The 14,032-nt window shown below is 49.6% G+C and overlaps 2 protein-coding genes across 3 annotated transcripts; both read left to right on the top strand.

Annotated features, from left to right (window-relative positions):
• The first annotated feature begins 4,676 nt into the window (after positions 1 to 4,676).
• On the top strand, positions 4,677 to 6,486 carry LOC123117253 (uncharacterized). The gene has a single exon (XM_044538048.1). The coding sequence runs from the start codon at positions 4,923 to 4,925 to the stop codon at positions 6,369 to 6,371; it is 1,449 nt and encodes a 482-aa protein (XP_044393983.1). The 5' UTR covers positions 4,677 to 4,922; the 3' UTR covers positions 6,372 to 6,486.
• A 2,670-nt stretch (positions 6,487 to 9,156) lies between these two features.
• Positions 9,157 to 12,440, top strand: LOC123113772 (uncharacterized). 2 transcript variants are annotated; one of them, XM_044535083.1, is made up of 2 exons: positions 9,157 to 10,569; positions 12,130 to 12,440. In XM_044535083.1, the coding sequence occupies exon 1, from the start codon at positions 9,237 to 9,239 to the stop codon at positions 10,209 to 10,211; it is 975 nt and encodes a 324-aa protein (XP_044391018.1). In that variant the 5' UTR covers positions 9,157 to 9,236; the 3' UTR covers positions 10,212 to 10,569; positions 12,130 to 12,440. The 2 variants fall into 2 exon arrangements, with proteins under 2 accessions (XP_044391018.1, XP_044391017.1); XM_044535082.1 differs by having other exon boundaries at positions 12,097 to 12,440.
• Positions 12,441 to 14,032: the final 1,592 nt, after the last annotated feature.

The raw sequence follows: 14,032 nt of genomic DNA, 5'->3' as shown, positions 1-14,032 counted from the left end.
GGGTCATTACTATTGTAGTATCATTCCAACCATCAGCTATAGTACAGGTATTCACCGCTTGGAGAACCTCTTCAGTCAAATCATCCCCTAACATAGCCCAAAATCTCTTATAAAAAATGGCGTGAAGGCCATCTGGCCCCGGCGCCTTTAAATTACCAATGTTAAAAAGTGCCTTCCTAACCTCTTCAGCCGTGTAGGGGGCAAGGAGAGCCCTATTCATCTCATTCGTTACTTTTCTTTTTACAAGGAAGAGGACCTCATGGTTCGGTTGATTAACTTCTGAAGTAATTAAACAAGTTAGAAAAATACCCCAGAATATGATTCTTCATGTCCGTGTCTTTTACCCAAACCCCATTATTGTCAAGCAATTTTTTTATCTGATTCCTCTTCTTTCTAGCTGTTGCGATGTTATGGAAAAAAGAAGTATTACGGTCACCATGCAATAACCAGTTTGCTCGACCCCGTTGTAGCCAGTGTATCTTCTCTTGTTCCAGTCTTTTTTAAAGGGGAATGCCTCGTGGCTCTTTATTGCGAGATTGAGATAGTTACAAAAGGCATGATAAAGCTGGGAGGATCTCCATTTCAAACTAAAACACCATTTAAGTCAACAGCATGCCTTGCAATAGTATAATTAAGCCACTTTATTTTCATCCCTTGGACAATATTGGAAAGAAATACTATTCCATATCCTCTGTGCCGTCACGAAACATTCCGCCAGAATTGCCCCATATGGAGTCAAGACTTCTCTCACACCATATTACATATTTGGATGTGTTCCATATAATCCGATTCGACCATTACTTGAGAGCATCCCAGTTGGTCCACTGAGAGCATCTCTAGCAGACCCCTTAAAACCGTGACCAGCATAAGGTGTTTATAGTTCAACAAAGAACTGTTTTGCGGGTCGAAATCGTGCGCGGCAGAGTAGAACCCGTATATGAAATTGTATAATTTGAAAAAAACTTTCGCAGAAGAAACTACAACCACACTAGTTCATCACATACTACATGATCATACACTAGTTCATCACATACTACAAGATCATACATTCTACATTCTTCTTCTACTACTAGAGGGGGTTGGGGATCTCGCGGCGGCGAGGCCGAGGTCGATGTACCAAAATGGACGAGCTCACAGCCGAGGACGACGCGGTGGAGGAGCTCAGTCCTCCTCGTCGGAGCTGACGAGATCGATGAACTTCTGCCTCTGCTCCTCGCGGATGCGCCACCACTCATCGTCCTTGTCCTTCGCGGCAAGGTTGGCCGCGACGGCCTGGTTGAGGATGAGGTTCGAGCTCCTCGTCGTGGCGCCGGCGCTCCGCCTCCGCGCGCAAGCTTCGTTCGACAATGGCGGTCGCGACCGCGTCGACATCGGCCACGAAATCTTCGGGCCCGACGACCCCTCGGTGCTCGATCTCCTCCAGCTCATGCTTGATGGCGACGAGCTCGATCTCCTCCGGCTCCTGCTTGACGGCGACGTGCTCGATCTCCTCCGGCTCCTCCAACCACTCCCTCTTCACGGGGAGAAGCCCCGCGACGGAAGAGGAAGAGCTCGCGGCGTGGGAATATCTTGCGGCGGATGACGAGCCTGCGGCCGAGGAGGGTGTACGCCCGTGTAGACGGTTGTACTCCTCCGTCTCGCGACGGATGAGCGTTGGCGGCAGCTCGAGGCCCATGTTCGTCCGCTTCCTCGCCGCACGCTTCCTCGCGCCGTCCGAGCGGACACGCCGCTCGCGCTCGGGGTCGCTGCCCCCGCCGGAACAGCGGCCGGAGCTCCAAAGAAAGCAAAGTTTATATGAGCCCCATGGTGGCTTTGTCCATGAAATTTCATGTGCCTTCACTGCTCGCCCGGTAGAATGGTTTGAGTGAAAGCCTGATTAGCGAATGCTGTTCTAGCCGGCCAAGCTACTTGCTGTCCTTTGACAAGTTTACGCCTTTGCCACCAAATATACCAGGCACCCGCTGAAACAATTTCCTTGACACCAATTTGTCCGAGAACCGGTGACCATGCTCCGGTGTGACGAAGGATCTCCTCCAAAATGATGGACCCCGATTGATCAACAAAAAATGTTTTTTCTACAATATCATGAATTCCGAGATGGGAATGCATGACGCAAGGCAAGGTAACGAGGAATCCTAGTGCCCCCCGTCCCCCCGTGCCGCTCCCGCGAGCGGCCCGGGCGGAACCCTAGATCGCCGCCGCTACTCCCCTTCCTCGCCTTCCTTCTCCCTCGCCGCCGCCAGGGGACGCCGCCGGGCAAAGCCCGCGCGTGCGTCGGCGGCGGCGGGGCTCCCTCCCTCCTCGCGAGGCTCCTAGGCTGCGCGGGACGGCCGGCCCTCGCGGCGGCGCTCGGCTCGGCGACAGGTCGGGCCGCCGACGGATCTGGACGGGGCTCCCCTGCTTGGTGGCGCTGCGGCGCTGGCGGCGGCGTGGTCTACGCGAGATGGCGAGCGCGCGGGCTCCTCCTCATCCCGATCTGATGGCGCCGCGGTGGTGCCGATGCTCGGGCATGCGGCGGGGTACGCGAGGGTGGTCGGCGCGTGTCTTCCTCCCCGATCTGATGGCTCCACGGTGGAGCCAGTGCTCGGATGGTTGGCTTTGGCAAGCGGTGGCGGGCGCCGGGATCTCGGCGGCGCTCCGGCTTGTGCAAGCGGCGGCGGTCCCTGTGCGCGGTCGGCGGCTCCGTCTCTGACCTGGACGGCACGGGGGATGGCGGCGGCCCGACGTGGCCGGCGATCTGGATGCGATGGTGCGGGCGGCTCGCTGATATGCCGGTACTCCAGGGTCTGCCTGGTGGTGCTGGTGGTGACGGCGGCTCGGGCACGAGAGTTGGATCCCTTCGAACTGATCTGGGTGAAAATTTGCCTTCGGCTCCTGCTAAGGCCGGCGGTGGCGGCGCTATCTGTGTTGTTCCCTCTTGAAGGCATCGCCGTGGAGAAGTTCAAGGCCACTCTCTGCTACCTTCGGGGGAAACCACGGATCGGATGATCGGATGACGGCGGCGCTCTGGTGTCGTTCCTCCCTTGGGGGCGTCATTCTTGGAGGTACACACGTGATCGAGGGACCAGATGACGGATTCTTTGGTGGAGCGGTGCTTCATCCTACACACTGATGGCGACGGATCCTGACGGCGTGGAGCAATGCAGATTCGGAGTTCGCTGTGGGAGGATGGACTCGCGCAGGAGGACGACGCTGTCGGGCGTCGTGGTGGCGTCGATGGCAGAGAGACCTGGCACGGTACATGCAACAGTACAACTCTGAAGATGGTTGGTGGCAGATGGCTACATCGGCCTCATACCTGGCAGGCGTCCTGGTTGAGGAGAGCGTTGGACTGGTAGGTGCGTCATACCCGACAGGCGTCCTGGTTGGGACCTCAGGTCTTAGATGTTTAGGTTTGGCTGCGATGTCTGTTTGGTATTAGGCCCAGACTATCTGCGCCCCTTCATCAATTGGATAGGTGTAGTGACAGTTGTTGCTTAGACGGTGGCTTTAGTCTTGCTTTTGTATGGCTTTGTAAGGTTTTGTGAGAATAAATAATAAAGTGGCAGTATGCGTCGTCTAGATGCAGAAGCCGGGGGTCATCCTCCTTTTCTAAAAAATCATGAATTCTGAGAAACTTCCAAACCTGTTAGGCTTGCTCACACGTGAAGAGTAGATGCCTGATGTTCTCTGCACCCCTTTGACATACTGTACCTGATATTGAGGAGACACAGAATATGTCTGTTGCTCCAGTTTATTTGGTTGAATTTGTTTGGTGCTCTAGTAATAAGCCTGTAGGGAGGCCTTAAGTACTTGATAGGTTTCCTTTTTTCTTTTTTGAAATGTGGCCCAGTTGGTATAACTTGACTCTGTGACCATTCGTTCCCGTCCCTCCCCATCCACCAGTTCTGACCTTTTTACCTTGCTGGTAAAAAACTCAATTTCGGTTCTTGTTATTCAATTATGCCGACTACTCTGTTTTTGGATATAGAATTTTATAATTTCCTACTCACCATCTGTAATCGACAAACCACGATATTTCAATTGGCAAGATTCCAATGACTTGAATTACCCTATCCCGCTAATCGCCGACTTCCAACCCCAGAACAACTTGGTGAAATTTGCAAATCAAACCACCAAGTCAGAGCGTCAAGTGCTAGAGGATTTCACTACACCAAGAACTCGGCTTTTATGTAGAAATATTCACACATATAGTAAGTCATATGAATCTAAAAAATATTCATGTTTTTTTTTAAAAATCACATATTTTAAATAATTCAAAATTTTCATGTTTGAAAAAAAATGTAGTAAGTTTTTAAGAAGTTTTTTGTGCAACTAAAGTTTTTCATGCAATTTAAAATTGTTCATATAATTTTAGAAAGTGATCACATTTGAAAATATATTCTTTTTTAACTTCATTTAAAAATATATTCTTATAAGAGCCCGTCATGCACATGCGAGCAATGGCAACTGACGACGCAAAATCCTACTGTATCGGGCAATGACAGTACACCTCGCTTGCGAAAAAAAAAAACACGACATAACCTCGTGTTGGTGTGTATAGGTTTCTTGTTCTTGTATGTATCCATGTAGGAATTAGTATCCGAGTAGTATTGCTTCAGGCGGTTAGCATCAGAGTACTATATAGTATATGCGTGCACCCTGTAACTTGTACTACTACTGTGGTTTTGAAGCAACACAAAATCCTGTGGCAATACCTTTCTACGTGACCTAGGTTCGGCTAAACTGCATCGCGGCCAGCGAAAGATTGATCGGGTGCGGTGCAATCTCATCAACGTAAAAGAACTTCATCGTGATCAGTCAGCTGTGCTTGGTCGTCGTCCGAGAAGTACTCGTCGGTACGAACTGGGCCCAAAATTTTATACCTAGGGTCCTTTTGGGCTAGGGAGGCGGCAGCTGCTTTATTCCCGATCCCGATCCCCATGCTGCCCATGGAAGCCGGGCCAAGCTCCGATGAGGAGGAGACGGTCGTCCTCTCCGATTGGGAGATGGAGAAGGAGGAAGAGGAGGAGACCGACGTCTTCACCGATTGGGCGATGGAGGAGGCCGCCGTCTTCCCCGACTGGGCGATGCTGGATCGCATGGGCCGCACCCGCTGCCACAAGGACCTAGACGCTGCTCGTCTGGTTGTCAGCAAGAACAAGACCGCCGCTCGCCTCCGCATTGACCGCGGCCTTTCCTTGTACGTGTCCTTCACCCTCGCGGCTCCGGGTGGGGTCTCCTACCTCAACCTCCACTGGCCGTCGGTGGGAGAAGGATCCGACGCCGCCTGTTCCTTCGTCCGGGCAACCGACAAAGACCTCGTCCTGTTCGACATCGACGTCCCGACCCGGGTTCCCTACTTCGGCGCCCCGCCAGATCTGTTCGTCTACACGGCCGCCGGTCCTTCCCCCTCGGTGCAGCAGCTCCCTATGTATGCCGAGGAGAGGGGGAAATGGCGGCGGTTCCTGAAGGGTCAATTCACCACAGGCATCTTGCGGCTCTCGGAGAAGCGCTACATCGTCGCCGACCTCTGTGTCCTCGACGGCGCACTCTGCGTCTTCAACTCCTCCTCTGAGGCCAAAGAGTGGAAGGTCATCCCCATTACGCCTGGCCTGATACGTTGGCACACGCCGGAGCAGAACCAGAGCAGCAGTGGTCAGCTCCCCAACCAATGGTCAACTGACGATGTGCTCGCTTTCGACGGCCGTTTCCTGTGCTGGGTCGACTACTTCAGCGGTGTCCTACTAGCTGACTTCTCTTCCGCTCTAGGTTCCCCGGCGCTCCACTTCGTGCCGTTCCCTGGAGAAAAGGAATACCCTGCAGAGGTACGGGTCCCAAGGGAGTTCCCGGGGAGGTTCCGGAATGTGTCCATCAGCCAAGGCAAGATGCGCTTTGTCCACATTGACAATGACTTCCATGAGACAATCGAGGATGACTGGCCATGGCGTCATCTTCCCGAGAGAAGAAGCCAAGGGCAGCAGCATCAGGGTCCCCCAAAAATCACCATATGGACTTTGAACTCCGACAAGTTCAAGTGGGAGCAACATGGCGTGATCAACCTGGATTGTCTATGGGCGCAACGTGGTTACGAAGCTCTGGGCATACGACAACGTCTTCCCGAGTTCCCAATCGTCAGCGTCGACGACCCAGATGTTCTTTGCTGCCTGTTAAGGGAGGAGGAATTTAATGGCAAGGGGTGGATGATCATGGTTGACATGAAGCATGCATATCTGCGGTCATCTACTCCATATATCAATCGACATTCCTACTGTGCTAAGTGTGCGGATGTGGGTTGTGCTGAGTGTGTGGATGCCAGAAACGATTTTCCTAATACGCTCCTACTTCCAACTGTCTTCTCCAAACACCTTGAAAGGCCAACAGGTAGCTAGCTAGCTAGAAGAAGCTCACTCAATATTCAAATTATGTCTTTTATTGACATGGTTACATTTGCTTAGCTTTCTGTTGGATATGGTAACACCGGTCCTTCTTCAGCCATGCATCAAGTTGTCCTAGAATCTTATTTCTCCTTGTTAGATTTTTTTTGCTCTTTATGGGACTGCCCATTATCTGTGTTTTTTTTCTTCGAAAAGAGGGGACATCCCTCGGCCTCTGCATCGTGCCCATTATCTGTGTACACGCGTAGTTCTTGATTCATGATTTTTTTTTGAAAGTATGATGAATCTTATAGCAAATTCAAAATTAAACGCACTAATACATAAAAATCGAAACTATGATCCGTCAGCGTCCTATTGGCCGAAGAGGGCCTTTTCGGCCTACCGTTGGCCTCCCATTGGCCGAAGAGTGGCCAGCTAGGCCGAAGATAGTAGCTTAGGGGCCGAAGAGTGGTCTTCGGCCGTGTGTAGACCGAAGAGTGGTCTTCGGCTTCCTTAAGGCCGAAGAGCGCCGGACCATCGAGGCGCGTTGCCTCGCTGCAGCAGTGCAGCTGCACGTACGCTGGTTGGCTTGGCTGGCTGGCTTGCTGCCATATGCATGCAGGAGCCTTTACTCGTGGATATGGACTCGATCTCACATGCATGCAGCTGAACGTACCTGTAGTTCCATCCATCGATCTCACATGGCATTGCAGCTGGCCGTTGGTGGTGCTACTGTATTATCTAGAGTAATCACTTGCAGCATGTCCCAGACGCTCGCCTCGCTGCAGTTACAGACTCGATGGAATTGACGTGTCGTTCCATCCACCCATCCATCGATCTCACATGGCATGTTTGCATGTTTGTACGTCCACCACGTGCCCGTTCATCTGGTGATGGAGACGGTAGTGCATGTAATATCTACGTACACTAGTAAGAGTGCTTTGCATGTGGATGTACTATCTACGTATACTAGTACCGTGCAGGATTATTTTGCCAATCACGTGCAAGTGCATGGTCGGTACTCGGTAGTAGTAGTGTGTTAGAGCAACTCCAACCGACCGACTCAAACGGGTAAAAAACGGACGTTTGGGTCGGCCGAGCGGACGCATGTGTCTGGTTTTTCGTTTGGGTCGACGCATGCACCCAATGCTGGCAGGACGTTTGGATCGACGCAAACCCAACGCTGGCCGTCCTCGTCCTCCTCCGGCTTCACCTTTGGGGGCGGTGGGGGGTACACGGGGTTGGCTGGCACGCCGCAACGGCGGTCTTCCTCGTGCTCCAACGTGGACCAGACCTCTCGGTTGGGAGAGTCGGCCGCGTACGCTGCCATCCGCCACTGCTCCGCAGTGAGCAGCTCGCGCCGCCTCGACGTGCGCCGGCGCCGTCGGGGCACCGCCAGAATCGGGATGCGACTCGGATCCAGATGCCAGCTGTGCGGCAGGCGGCAGGCTGACATCTAGTACGGGAGTGGATGCCGGTACTGCCAGTGCCATCACGCTTGGTGGACTGGGATGTGCAGCTTCTTGCACACCCGTGGCGGCCCACCGCGTCGATGTGCCGATGGCGGTGGTGGCAGAGGATGAGGCACGTGGCCTTGCCCTTGCCGCTGAAGAAGCCCATGGCGCTGTCCTAGGGTTTTTTGTCGCCGACGAGGGGGCAAGCAGACTAGATGTGGACAGGGAAGGGAAGTGGACGAGGCCGGCTCCGTCACACGCTCGGATTAAAAAGGACGAGGACTGGTGGCTTCCACACCCACCACCAGGCATGCTCCTAGTGCACATGCATTAGTACATGTAGCAGGCGATTAGATAATACAGTAGCACCAACGGGCAGCTGCGCGTGATTAGATAATTGCTACTAGATCGGCAACGCGCCCTGACGCGAGGGTGCCTGTCCGAACGTTTTGATCAAACGTGTAATGTTAAGTTATTAGTAACTCAAGTTGTTATTTGGACGACTAAAAGGGCAATGAAAGCATGATATTATCATCGTGTGTCTAAATGGGACTAACAACGCCTGAATTAACTGGAGCTATAGATGTCAGATAGAATGTAACTACAAATATCGGTATTCGCTTAACGCTGCAACCTGAGAAACCTCGAACACTCACCCATGAAGCTGTTGCATCACAAAGTATAGATTGGGATCGCGCCTTGGCGCGAGGGTGCCGGTCCCAATTATGTGTTAAAGCAGATAATGTCAAGTCACTAAGAATCCTGATTTGGTGTGGTAAAGCAAGTATCATAGGATAGGAATCCTGGTTTAGCCAACGTATTCAAACAGGAAAAAACATTCATTTACAATAGAATGAAGACATCATCAAGTTCAACATCATTATTAGATTACAAGGCAGCATCGAGTCCAGTGCATTTATGAGACTACAGAAGATAACCACTTGACATTCAGTTCAATACTAAGAGCGCTGATGCGGGCGTGGACATGAGAGAGTAGGTACTAATAGTACTAATATAAGACAAAGTTTGCAGCATATCCATATGTAAGCAAGGCAGCTACCCAATATAGGCTAAAGTTATACCAAAAAACTACTTCAGTACAAAGGAAACATCTCAAAAAACAGGAGGTAGTAAACATTTACTAATGGTTCAGTACAAAACATCAAGGTTTCATCACACACCATTGACAAATAGTCAGACCGGTCAACCGCGGCCTGGCAACCGCGACCAGGGGAATTCCACCGCGACCGTCCGCTCGCTGGCTGGGCCAGCCCACGAAGGTGTGCGCGTGAGGGCCGGTTCCGCTCGCTGGCGCTTAAGCCGCCCAATAGGAGCCCCACTGTCTCCCTTCCTTCCTTCCCGTCCATCAGTTCCCCCACCAAAAACTAGGGTTAGGGTTAGGGAGGCGGCGGCTGCTTTATTCCCGATGCCGATCGCCATGGACACTGGAGGCGCGCCGGAGCCGGAGCCGGAGGAGGAGACCGTCGTCCTCCCTCATTGGGTGATGCTGGACCGCAAGGGCAACACCCTCTGCCACAACAGTCTAGAAGCTGCTCGTGTGGCTGTCGACAAGGACAAGACCGCCGCTCCGGTCGACATGGACGGCGGCCCCTCCTGCTACGTGGCCTTCACCCTCGCGGCTCCTCAAAAAGGGATCTCCTGCCTCAACCTCCACTTGCCGGAGGGACCTCCAATTGCCTTAGACACCCCGCCCGCCTATGCCTTCCTCCGGGCAACCGACAACAACCTCGTCCTCTTTGACATCTCCAACCCGCAGAAAAAAGTCCTCTTCGACATCTCCAACCCGAGCCAGAGTTGCTACTGGGAACCCCCGGCAGATCTGTTCGTCTACAAGGCCGGCGGTCCTCGCCCCTCGGTGCAGCGGCTCCCACCCTACACAATCGAGAGCAACATGCCGTTCCTGATGGGTTTCGTCACCACAGGCATCCTGCGGCTCAAAGATGAGGATCGCTACATCGTTGCCGATATCAATGTCTACCGCGGAAAAAATGGTATGTGTGCCCAACTCTGCGTCTTCCGCTCTGGGGCTAAACAGTGGGAACTCAGCCCCGAGATGCCTGCCCCTCAGCCGCAGGACCAGAGCAATGGCGGCCAGTTCCCCAACCTCTGGTCAACCGACAATCTGCTTGCTTTTGCCGGCCGTTTCCTGTGCTGTGTTGACTACATGAGTGGTGTTCTGCTATGTGACTTCGCGATACAAGACTTATCCCCGGTGCTCCGCTTTGTGCCTTTCCCTGGGAAAAATGATTTCTCTGATGAGGAACGGGTTGAAAGGCGCTTCCCTGACAGATTCCGAAGTGTGTCCATCAGCCAAGGCATGCTGTGCTTTGTGCACATTGACAATGACTTCCATGGGTCGCCTCCTGCGAGAAAAAGGTGAGCCCAGCAGAAGCGGCCTACCCAGGATATCACCGTTTGGACGTTGGACTCCAACAAGTTCGAGTGGAAGCTACATCATGTGATCAACCTGGATTCTCTCTGGGCGCAACCTGGCTACCTAGATCTGCACATAGATCAGCGTCTTCCTGAGTTCCCAACCATCAGCTTGGATGACCCGAATGTTCTTTGCTGCCTGTTAACAGAGGAGGAGTTTGATGGTGATGGGTGGAATATCATGGTTGGCAACAATGCACATCTGCTGTCATGTGTCTCTCTGGGTGCGGAACATCGCCATAACCACCTTCCTGATACCTCCCCACTTCCAACTGTCTTCTGCAAATACCTTGAAAGGCCAACAGGTAACTAGAAGAAGCTCTCTTGATATTCAAATGCTATGATTCCCACCTAGCTGGGTTGCCTTTGCTTAGCTTTCTGTTGGATATGGTACCGTAGCACTTAATTTTGCTCGTTTATCTGACTGTATGATGCAATACATATAATAACTACTGTATCATTAGCATATCTCTGCCCAACGACTTCTAGACCCATACTGCTCTACTAATCAGGGTTGTTTGCCCTATGTTATGCTCTGCTGCTTTGCTCCAGCCTCAAGATTCCAATTTTGCTATTTTGCATCATGAATCTCTAGTCTCGCTGTGTTATAATAATAATATATACACCCTCCATCCTGAATTAGTTGTCTTAGATTTGTCTCTCTAGATATATATCTAGACACGTTCTAGCATTAGATACTCCCTCCGTATTTTAGTGATCTAAACGCTCTTATATTAGTTTACTGGGGGAGTACATTCGTATCTAGACACATCTAGGACAACTAATTTGGGATGGAGGTAATACTCCCTCTGTCCGAAAAAGTTTGTCCCTCAAATGGATGTATCTAGCACTAACTTGATGCTAGATACATCCATTTGAGGGACAAGTTTTTTCGGACGGAGGGAGTATTAATTAACTGAAGCATTTAATACATTGTTGCCATGAATCTTCTGTTAGGCTGTTCAAGAGCCGCTCCAGTTGTGTAGGTGCACTTCACTGTACTCCGTTTCCAAACATAAGACGTTTTATGTTTGGAAACAGAGGGAGTACATCAATAATAGCTTTGGTACTTCCGCCATCTAGTTGCCCTTGGGAGTTCAAATGTAGGCTATTTTGAAGAGAATTCTAGGAACCACACTATTTTGATTGCTCTTTTACAGCATAAAAATTATATTGTCCTCTGTTTTCTGTACCGGAGCAAATGTCTCATGCATTTAGATGATATATACGAAGCCCTTTATACATAATTTTTTCTGTTGGCAAAAAGTTTTAGAATGTGTTTCGTTGGGTACTTGGGTTACTTGTGGGTCAATCAGGGCGCACATTTTTGGCTGTTTCTGTTATCTAGAATCCTTTTGTTTCAGATAGCGTGTACTTAGTATATCGTGTAACTGGATACTGGGCCAGTGAAAAGCCATTCTCCCTCCATGAGAATGCCATTAGGTAAAACTCCTGTAGTATTAGCCTTGCTGGTCTTATCATGTGAATCTTCCTCCTGATTCTAGGGATGAGCCTTCTTTTTTATTGTCACAAAAAGAAAAAGACAACACTTCGATGACAAGTTAGCTGAAGAGCGTGATGTCCGGTTACCATCTTAAGACAGATCAAGTATATGATGCCATTACGTTTACATTAATATTGAAGGTGCAACAGTTTCCTTTATCAATATATTCCAATGCATTGTCATTTCTCCTTGTATGTCTTTCTGTTTTTGGACTGTTATTGTGGACTCTGTTATTTTTAAGTGGCAATTCATCTTATCTGTCCATACTGCTCGCAAGATGTTCCGATGGTGTATGTACCTGAGTTACTTCTATTTCTATTTGTAAAAGGGATAGCATGTGACAAGCCAACTTGTCTTTCAGTGGACCCTAAGAAGCGTAAGCAATTTGCCAGTTAAAGGGCTGGAATCTGCTAACTGCTGTGGAACACTTTGGTGTTGCTCAAATCGAAGATGATGTTTGGTTCTGGTTCATCGTGCACTGCAGGCACAGTCAAGTCAATTGGGCAAAATATTGCTTTGATGTGATGAAGATGATGTACCTATGAATATCTATTAGAGTAAATGATATGTAATGGTATGTTTAAGAGTTATAAAAGTTTGAGATTGAACATCTTTTCTTTCATATTAGACAGATATGAAAATGGAATTGAGAGAGGCGCTAATTATGTTTTACTGGGCCAATTTTAGTTTCAAACTGACTGCATGGCTGATCGTTTGCTACTTGAACTGTTGATTCTTCATCTGTCACTCGCATTTCAGCAATTTCATTGCTCCTAGGCCACAACCTTCTAACAAAGCCAGCCTACCTAAAAAAAAGAAAACTAGATGTGCCCAGGCGTAGCCGCTTCACGCTGTGCCTGTGTGACAATCCATGGCTAACTAAGTTAGAGCTTGATGTGTTATTGTTCAGATTGTGGAATTCTTCAGCATACAGAGGGGGGTGAATGAAAAAGCATAATAAAATTGTTAGAACTTAGTACATGGTGGACTTTCATTATGTGAATGTTATCTAGGATGAACAATAAACCTTTTTCAGCTATTTGTAATTGGCGATCTAGTGGTAGCCCATCAAAAAACATTCGTTAGCCATCCTCCTCCCAAGGAATGTTTGCCGGTTAGTATTTCCATTATTAAAAGGCCTATGTGGTTTTGTTGAACAATAATATTTTTTTGAGAGAAATGTTGAACAAAATTGTTTTTCTCCCAGCAAAAAAAGAACAATATTATTTTTCCCCGAACTCTGGTCAACCGACAATGTGCTCGCCTCGGACGGCCGTTTCCTGTGCTTGGTCGACTACTTCAGCGGTGTCCTTCTATGTGACTTCTCCAAAAACATAGACACCCCCGTCGCTCTCCTTCACGGGTTGAAAGGTACTTCCCGGAGAGATTCCGAAGTGTGTCCATCAGCCAAGGCTAAGATCTGCTTTGTCCACATTGACAATGACTTCCATGACAGAGTCCCTGGTCGCCACCACCGATGTCTTGAGCTTCGTGATAGAAAAAGGCAAGGGCAGCAGCAGCAGCAGACTCCTCAGAAAATCACCACTTGGACTTTGAACTCGGAGTTCGAGTGGAAGCTACATCATGTGATCGACCTGGACTCTTTCTGGGCGCAAGCTGGTTACCGAGATCTGCACATAGATCAACGTCTTCCTGAGTTCCCAATCATCAGCGTGGATGACCCAGGTGTTTTGTGCTGCCTGTTAACGGAGGAGGAATTTCTTGGTGGTAATGGGTGGATGATCATGATTGGCAAGCATGCACGTATGCGGTCATGTGAATCTGTGGGTGTGGAAGCTTACGGTAATGGTGTCGCCCAACTTTCAACTGTCTTCTCCAAATACCTTGAAAGGCCAACTGCATCGCAAAAGGCAAAAAAGAAAAGAAAAAGAAAGGCAACAGATAACTAGAGGAAGCTCTCTTAATATTCAAATGCATGTTCCTTGTATACACGTACCTGTATATTATTACTCCCTCGGTCCCACAATATAAGATATTTTTTTCAAGCTAAAACAGCTTTGCCAAAACGTCTTATATTGTGTGACGGAGGAACTACTACATATGACATGGTTGCCTTTGCTTAGCTTTCTGTTGGATATGCTAGTGTAACATTGGTGTTTTTACTTAATTACTCCCTCCTTCCCAAAATATAAGGCGCGTTTGACTTTTTACGGTCTTTGATGCACGACTTTGACCACTAATATATATCAAAGTATATGGATTCAACATGTATAACTGGCATCGTCGTATTTGTCTTGCAAAAC

Source organism: Triticum aestivum, chromosome 5B, assembly GCF_018294505.1.
Source record: "Triticum aestivum cultivar Chinese Spring chromosome 5B, IWGSC CS RefSeq v2.1, whole genome shotgun sequence".
Lineage (NCBI taxonomy): Eukaryota > Viridiplantae > Streptophyta > Magnoliopsida > Poales > Poaceae > Triticum > Triticum aestivum.
This window is presented reverse-complemented; position numbering and strand designations above follow the sequence as displayed.